This window comes from Meles meles, chromosome 6 (genome assembly GCF_922984935.1).
Source record: "Meles meles chromosome 6, mMelMel3.1 paternal haplotype, whole genome shotgun sequence".
NCBI classification, from domain to species: Eukaryota; Metazoa; Chordata; class Mammalia; order Carnivora; family Mustelidae; genus Meles; species Meles meles.
In genome coordinates, this window is record NC_060071.1 from 720128 (window position 1) to 728047 (window position 7920).

At 55.1% G+C, this 7920-nt stretch overlaps 1 protein-coding gene across 1 annotated transcript; it reads right to left on the reverse strand.

The window, feature by feature from the left end:
- Nucleotides 1-270: 270 nt before the first annotated feature.
- PSMA4 (proteasome 20S subunit alpha 4) lies at nucleotides 271-7065 on the reverse strand. The gene is made up of 9 exons (XM_046010188.1): nucleotides 6945-7065; nucleotides 5357-5382; nucleotides 5089-5131; nucleotides 4546-4708; nucleotides 3293-3370; nucleotides 2918-3006; nucleotides 2326-2456; nucleotides 1732-1855; nucleotides 271-655 (listed from the first exon to the last, which is right to left on the reverse strand). Exons 2-9 carry the CDS (start codon nucleotides 5357-5359, stop codon nucleotides 501-503), a joined length of 786 nt encoding a protein of 261 aa, XP_045866144.1. The 5' UTR covers nucleotides 5360-5382; nucleotides 6945-7065; the 3' UTR covers nucleotides 271-500.
- Between the last annotated feature and the right edge of the window lie 855 nt (nucleotides 7066-7920).

The following is a 7920-nucleotide window of genomic DNA, read 5'->3' on the forward strand; positions in this document are numbered from 1 at the left end:
TGTGTCCCTGGATTTTGCCCCGCAGACACCCAGACGAGGACTCTCTGTTCTGCTCCCAACAGAAGGGGGACAACAGCAAAGGAAACCCCGACTGCGCCACGCCCCCCCTCCCATTTACGAAGTCAGCCCTGCATCAGCTGTCCCCACACACGGATGCCACGCGCACGGGGCCGCCACAGCGCACCTAGCTCACAGGTAGACCACGGCCTCTGCTGACCCTGGGGCCGTCGCGATTCCTGTCACAGACACTCTCTTCCTTCGCCACCGCCATTCTTTCCAAGTTTTATTACCCAAAACAAGGAGGGGCGAGGGCGTCCACTACCAGCAGTCCGTCGCGTTGCAGGGTTCAACTGGAGAGGGACGGCGAGGACCCAACGCAGCTGCTGCCACCCGCGTCTCCCCACACAGGCGAGAATAAGTGAGGGCTTCCTCAGGGTGGGAAGGAGAACGGCGAGGGCCCTGAAGGGACCCCACACGTGCTACGAAACCCCTGGGTCCTCCTATTTATCCTTCTCCTTCTGCTCTTTTTCTTTCTTCTCCCGCTCGGCTTTCGCTTCCTCCTCCTCGTGATTTTTGATCAGCTGCTCCACCTCCTTCTGTTTGAGGACTCTGATGACCGTCTTCCCATTCTCTCTCGTCAGCGTGGCGATCTCCACTGCAAGGGAGCACGCGCGTTATGCAAGGTTATGGGCAGACACCTCAGCCAACGGTTCGCAGTCCCAGCTCCCCGGAGCCCAGACCCGGCACTACGCCGACTCCCGGCCGCTCCCACAGCAAACAGCACCTTCCCTCCTGTCCGATCCCAGCCCCACACACACTCCTGCTGACGTCCCTCACCAATCCCGACCTCTGACTCGCCCGCACTCCCTCAAAGAGCACGCGGACCTCCTGCTCTAGCGGCCTGCCATTAGTGTGACATGGTGGGGCCTCCGTGATCCCCGCGGAGCCCCTGAAGGCACAGTCTCTAACCAGTAATCACATGCCTTTTGCATGCACTCTGGAAAGCTCTTTGAAACGAAGGCGCAAAAAGCAGCTTCCATGACCACAGACAAGCAGAGTGAACCGACACCAGAGGAGGGGTTTTGAGTAGGGAAACGGGGTACAGCCTCCCTGACGTTAGGGAGAAGTACACGACAGCGCGGTCTGCAAGTCGACTGCACTTTCTAAGGAACACCTGGGGCTCAAGTATCCTAAACTAAATCGTTCCATTAACTGACCCTAATTTTTGAAAACTTTAGTTAGAAATAGTTTTACATGATCATAGAGCTCAAACTAAATGAAGTACCTAAAACTGCACATGGGGTACACAAGAGATCAGAGGATTTAAAAGAACAGAGGGTACCCCAACTCATGCGAATGTCATCCCTCAGACACACCACAGCACACGGACAAACACGTGAGTACATGCACGTTATCGTACGTACACACACACACAGAGCAGGCTGTCGAGAAACTGATAGGTTGTGAACGAAAAGCACAACTCAGATCTCTAACCAGGAACACTGAGAACATTCAGGCCCAAGCCCTCACACTCAGAACACAGGGTGGGATTAACGGTCACGACACCGAACCTCACAAAGGCTTAGCATCCTCGCTTAGGAAACAGGTCTAAGGCCGCTCAATTCATTAAGGCTGCGGCTTCAGTGAACTCGGACATGTCAGGGCAAACACAGGAGCCGCTCAATGGCTTCTCTCACTCAAGTGAGCCAGTTAGGAGTGAACACCAATTACCTTTTTCGGCTGAGAGTTTACTCACATCCATGGTCTTATTTAGGACTTTGATAGCTAAAGCAAGAGCAGACTTCAAAGTCATTTCTCCTTCTTTGTAGTCTTGTTTTAACATTGACACAGCTGCCTATAAGACATAAAGGAGAATCGACAAAGAATTTCCTTTAAATTCCTGCACTTTTTCAGAAGAAAAACGACTGAATCACTGTGGGCACTATAGCCAACATGCACAACCCTAATGGCAGGGAGGGGAGACACGGGGTGAGGTGACAAGGGGGTCTGGAACCTGGACCTCCCCAGGCCTGCAAGGGGTCCTTGATAGCAGTCAAGGGGTCTGAGAACTAGGATATGAAAAATAACTATGTCTGATTCCACTTCTCACTGAAAACTGGAGTTTCCTTTTGTTACAGAGGTAGATGGGAATCCCGGGAGTATCGGCGGTGCTTGCGAGCTCCTCATCAGCAGGATCAAAGATGCTCTGCCGTGAGGCCAGGGTAGCGGCAGCTATTTTCGAATAGTTCGTACTCACGGCCACTCGAAAATTATGGCGGTTCTCAGATCTTTTGCTCAATTTCACCGCAGCACAGAAGTACTCACAGCACTGTTGTTCCCGATGCACGTGGCTTTCCAGCCTCCGTAGTTCCCACTGGGGTCGCTCTGGTAGAGCTGAAAGCCGTAGTGCTTGTCCCAGCCGATGTAGAGCAACGAAACACCGAAGGGACGTTTTCCTTTAACAGCAACAGCAAACAGCCAGACCTGTCAGCAATCTGAATCCGGGATCGCTATGGGTCCCTGAGCCCAGGAGGGGGACCACAGCCTTCTCTGGGAAGTGAAGCATTCATAAACTGCTTTGTTTTCTGAACATCACAGATAAGCGCCAGCCAAAATGCCACTTTTGTCTCTAGGATTTGGGCACAGCCAGGAAAAGAAATAAAGACACAGAAGACTGGTGCTGAATTTCATTATTATGTAGAAAGCATTTTGTTTCCAGATTTGAAAATGGCATTATGGCCTTCCAGCAGTCTATTAATAAAACATACGACAATCTACACAGCAGAAGCCAGTTAATTCGTGAAGCAGGATATGCAAAGTGTTTTATTTCATTTTCAATTTCTTTTTAGCATCTCAAAAAGGTTATTGTTCATAAAATGGTTTAACTTTAGGATACAATGTTCAAAAAATTCAGTACCTCCAAACTGTGTATAAGCTTGTTTGATGTCACATAGCGCTGTGACCAACTGCTCACAAGGAATCGGCTCCTGATACTGTAATAAATACCTGTGACAAAGAAAATGGCATATTAATAGTTTGTTCTAAAACACAGATACACCCTAAGCAAACAAATACACCCTCTGGAAATAAATCTGTGCCACAGGGACAGTTACTTGTGATTCCAAGAGGGGAGGAGAGCATGGCCGCACTGTGATATGCTTAGAGGAAGTAACATGTTACAACTTTGGTCTAAGAAAACTTGAATTTTCCAGGACTACATTTTTTCATGACTCCTCTTTAGAAATACGGCCACTAATGCAGGTACCTGCACCGACGCTATTTACAAGCATACCTTTGAGCAATGAGCCGCAGCTCATTAGTGAGAACGTTCGCATCGGAAGTGATCCCTGCCACGCTGCAGGCCATGTCCCTTGAGAAAAGGAAGACAGGGATCAGTAAGCAGAGGTCTGCGAGTTCCGTCAGAAATGTACCACCCTTGCTCCAAAGCCACTGACAAAAGTTTCACCTTTACAGACTTTCAACCAGATGTCATTCCACAAAAACTAAACAAATGCACCCATGAATTCCCCAACAGATGTATTTACCATCACTGCCCTGTGAACAGGCAAGGGAATACCATGAAGAAGCGAAAGTAAATCCCAAGACTCACCCACAAAGGCGAGAGAGGTCTTACCAGACAGGGAGACAGGCTGCTCTGTGCCCTCCTCCCTCCTGAGACCTGGCCTGATGGAGGTGAAAGGGAGGGCACCCACAGGAAGGGCCTTTCCTAAGGCTGCCTAGAAGCCCAGGGTTAGGCTCACACGAAGGCGACAGCTCTACCTCTGCCCTCGTCCCCTGGTCTGCCCTGGCTCTCCCACAGACTCGAGAGCCTCTGTCCTGCCTGGCAAGCCTGAGACAGTGACACTGTAGAAGGGACAGAGCTCCTTCGGATAAGCCCACCAGAGAAGCCCAGCAGCATCGATCACCTTGCCCACCACTGAGGAGACGGTCCAATCAGCAAGCCCTGCTCGCTGCCAGCTGCCAAGTCCCACACACCCCACTGTCACCAAGGGTACAGGGCTCGGCTGAACTGTCCCACACCTCCGGGAGGCCTGTGGTTTGGTAAGAGTCAGTGTAATTCCACAGAACCCCGGAGCAGCTAGTCTGAACAATGCTTGGAGGGCCTGCTAGGAGCTGCACGCTGGGCTGGTGTGTCTGTGTTTATTCACTTCACTGACCTGCCGGGACTGCTCCAGCAGGCTGAGACCCAGAGACATTACATAATCGGTGTCGGGTCACAGCTTCTAAACTCACCCAAATCTGTGGGACTACCAAGCCCAAGTCCTATCAATACACAACTCCGGTTCCCCACGGAGGGCTTGGCTCTGCGCTTCAAGAGGGTAACATGAGGCCTGGGGCTCGAGGAGGTTTCAAACAAGAAAAATTAAAAGCAGAAACTCTCAGCGGTAAAAACCGTTCTCTTCAATTTTACCATGATGTCAATTTACCATGATGACGCACAGAACAGCTCTCCCAACATATGTGCCATCCCACTGTGTGAGAAAGTGAGACGCTTTCCACTCCGTTCCCTAAGATCTCACTTACTCATTCAGTTTATAAATTTTTTCAGAAAAAAAGACTTCATCTAGAAGCTTGTGGATGTTACGTCTCTCTGCTGCAAGCAAAACACCATCGTTCGCTAGAATCCCCAAGCAGGTGCCTGCGTGCCCAATAGCTTCCATGGCGTACTCCACCTGGTACAGGCGACCTACAAGACACCAGCAGTGAGCACCCAGCAGCACGGCCCCCAGGGAGTCAGTCACACCACTGGCAGGACACACACAAGAGCCTCACTTTCACCCTTGATGAGGCACCCAACCAACCTGGTGGCCAGAATCAGTCCAAACTAAGCAAAGAATTTAAAAAAAAGTTCCTACATAGGGGCACCTGGCTGGCTCAGTCAGTAGAGCATGGGACTCCTGACCTCAGAGTCGTGGGTTTGAGCCCAATGTCGGGTGCAGACAACACTTATATAAAACTTAAAAAAAAAAAAAAAAAAAAGTCTGCAGATCCCCTCCCCTCCGCATTTTAGTGCAAACTCTACAGACATTTTTAAATTTGAGATAGCTTAAACAGTTTCAATTTTACCTTCTGGAGAAAATATGGTAGTCCTGGAGTCGTATCTTCGAGACTGCAAAGAAAAAACAGGCAAGTGAGTCCTGCCCAGCAGAAGTCAGTCCACGAAGCATCTTATGAAACACCCGGGCCCGCAAAGCTCAGTGTGCGGGAGGGACCGACAGGGAGGAAGACACCGTCGCGGCTTTTCTACCTTCCGTCCTGTTTCCTCACGCTAGTCTAGGGGCACAAGCAACAGCATTTATCACGCAACAGCTCACGGGCATGCATAGCAACTCACCATGTTTTCTGAACTTTACGTAATTCCTGTAAGAAGAAAATAGGATCATTATTAAAGTGAAACTTACAACTTAAGGAGCATTTCCTGACTTAAAAAGAAAAATCTGTTTTGTTCACTCCCTTCACTCATCTAACATCCACAATGAAGCAGGCACGAGGCCAGATGCTGGAATCCCAGAACAGTGAACACCAATCCCTTCCCTGCAGAGCTTACAATCTGGCACTCAGGTGAGGGAGGCAGACACCATTGTTTTTTGGGAAACAATTACCAAAACTAAAAATAAAAATAAATGAGTTCAAGTTAGACATGGGAGAGACAAATAAGGCTGGGCACCACTGGGCCTAAGAGGAAGAGCACGGGAAGATGGGGAGAGCAGCCCAGGCAGAGGAGAACGCCTGCTCAAGGTGAGAGACAAACTGCTAAACTAAAATTAAACCTGAAGCATCTAGAGAGCTGGGCACGTACACCGACGCGCGCGAGCCTCGAATGCCCAGTGAAGAGGCTGAGGCTTTCTTTCTCCAGGATGATGGGGAGTCCCCACCTAGAGGAGGTAGGGGTGGTGATCTTACTATTCCCGCAAAAGCCAGCAATGGGGCTCAGTGCAATTTAGTGTAAATGCCAAACTTCAGGCTGCAAAGCCCATTTTCCTAAATCCCAGAATATTGAGAAGCAAGCTTAGAGAGATAAGCTAGAGATCCAAGCCAGACCCCAACCCTGAAAGCCCCCCAACCCAAGTAAAAACTGCAAATGTTCTCTCTCAGGCAACGGGGCTCCACGGCAAGACTGTGGGCCACAGACAGAGCCGCGGGAACCGGATGACGTTTAGGAAGATCACTGTAGCTGAGGAGAGCACGAGGAAAGGTAACCAGTTAGGAGGCTGTACACTAGTCAGCAGGGGAAAGGGAAGGACAGCCCTGAGCACAAGCCCCAGGGCAACTTTCGGGTACCCACCCTCCCAAGTGACGCCCCCATCCCACCTGTGCAACCCCACGCTGGCCCCAGCCCCAGCCCCAGAGTGTGCACCAAAACCCCACCCCAGTCCCGACTCCGCCAAGCTCGCCCGATGCGGAGCCCAATCCCCAACTGGGACGGGAGCACTAGATCCCAGCTCCGACCCCAGCCCCGCCCCGATGTGCGCACTGGGTCCAACGTTGGACCCAGGCCGGACCCGTGCGCTAAATCCCAGCTCGAACCCCGCCCCGGCACCGGCCCTCGCCCCGGCCTGGTCCAGTCCGGCCCCGACATGCGCTCTAGATCCCAGCTGGGACCCCAGCCCCGCCCCGACGTGCGCGCTGGATCCCAGCTCGAGCCCCAGTCCCGGCCCCGACGTGCGCGCTGGATCCCAGCTCGAGCCCCGTCCCGGCCACGACGTGCGCGCTGGATCCCAGCTCGAGTCCCGGCCCCGGCCCCGACCCAGACGCGCGCCCCGCAGGCGAGCCCCACGACGGCCGGCCTGTCGCGGAGAAAGCGGGTGCAGAGTCATGGCACCCTGGGTGCTTTGGTGGCTGCCGCAGGCCGAGACGTTCACGAGCCCCGCCCGCGGGGAGCGCGGCCAACCTTCCGCGGGTGCCCAGGGGCAAAAGCTCACCAGCGGGACTCGGAAGCGTGGAGACGTCCACCGAGACTCTTCACGAGGAAGAACACCGACCGCCACAGCCACGGCCGACCAGCCGCTGTCAATATGGCGCCCGCGCGTGCGCAGAGCACGGGGGCGGGGCCGGAGCTGGCCCGGAAGTCCGGGGGCGGGGGCGGAGCTGGCCCGGAAGTCCGGGGGCGGGGCCGGAGCCGACGGCTACGGCGGAGACCGGCTTCTCCTTCGGCGCGGTTCCGCGAAGGCCTGGGTTGTGTGCCCGGGCGGCGCCGGCAGCCCCCGCGCCCCGCGCCCCCCGGTGGCCACGCACCTTCGGGCCGCAAGGGCCCCGGGTGAGGACGCTGTGCTCCGGGAGGGGCCGTCCCCGCGCGGACCCTGTGACCGGTGCCGGCCCCGGGCCCTTCCTCGGCCGCTTCCCCGACACTCCGCGCGCCGGTCGCGTGGGGGTCCCGGCGGCCGGGCCGGTCCCGAGCTCGTCAGACGCGCCGCGTCCCGTCTGCGGGTCTCTGCCCTCCGCTCTCACGGCGGGCCCACGCAGCAGGCCGGGACGGGCCCACGCTCCCCCGGCGGCGCCCACGCTCCCCCGGCGGCGCCCACGCCTGGTCTCAGCCTCTTCCCCGCTCGGCCCGCCCGAGTTAGGGCCGCACCGACCAGCAGCGCGCACAGCACTCAGCTCGGCCGACCCCGTCTGGTGCCTGTTCGGTGCCCGCCCCTCCGCCCTGCTCCCGGCGGCTCCCGTCCTCCGGTCCACCACCTGCTGTCCGTGCTCTAAGTTGCCCTGGGTCGCACGGTTGGCCAGATCTGGGTTAAGACCGAGCCATGGGCTTATAGTCCCCTCCAAGGAGAGGCCCAGAGGGCAGGGGCTCCGTGCTCTTCAGGCCGGATGAAAAATTACTCCTGGGGGGCTGGACTCTGAAGAGGAGGCAGCCTGGGATGAGCCGTGTGTGAGGCCTCTGCTGTCGCTCCTGCCTCC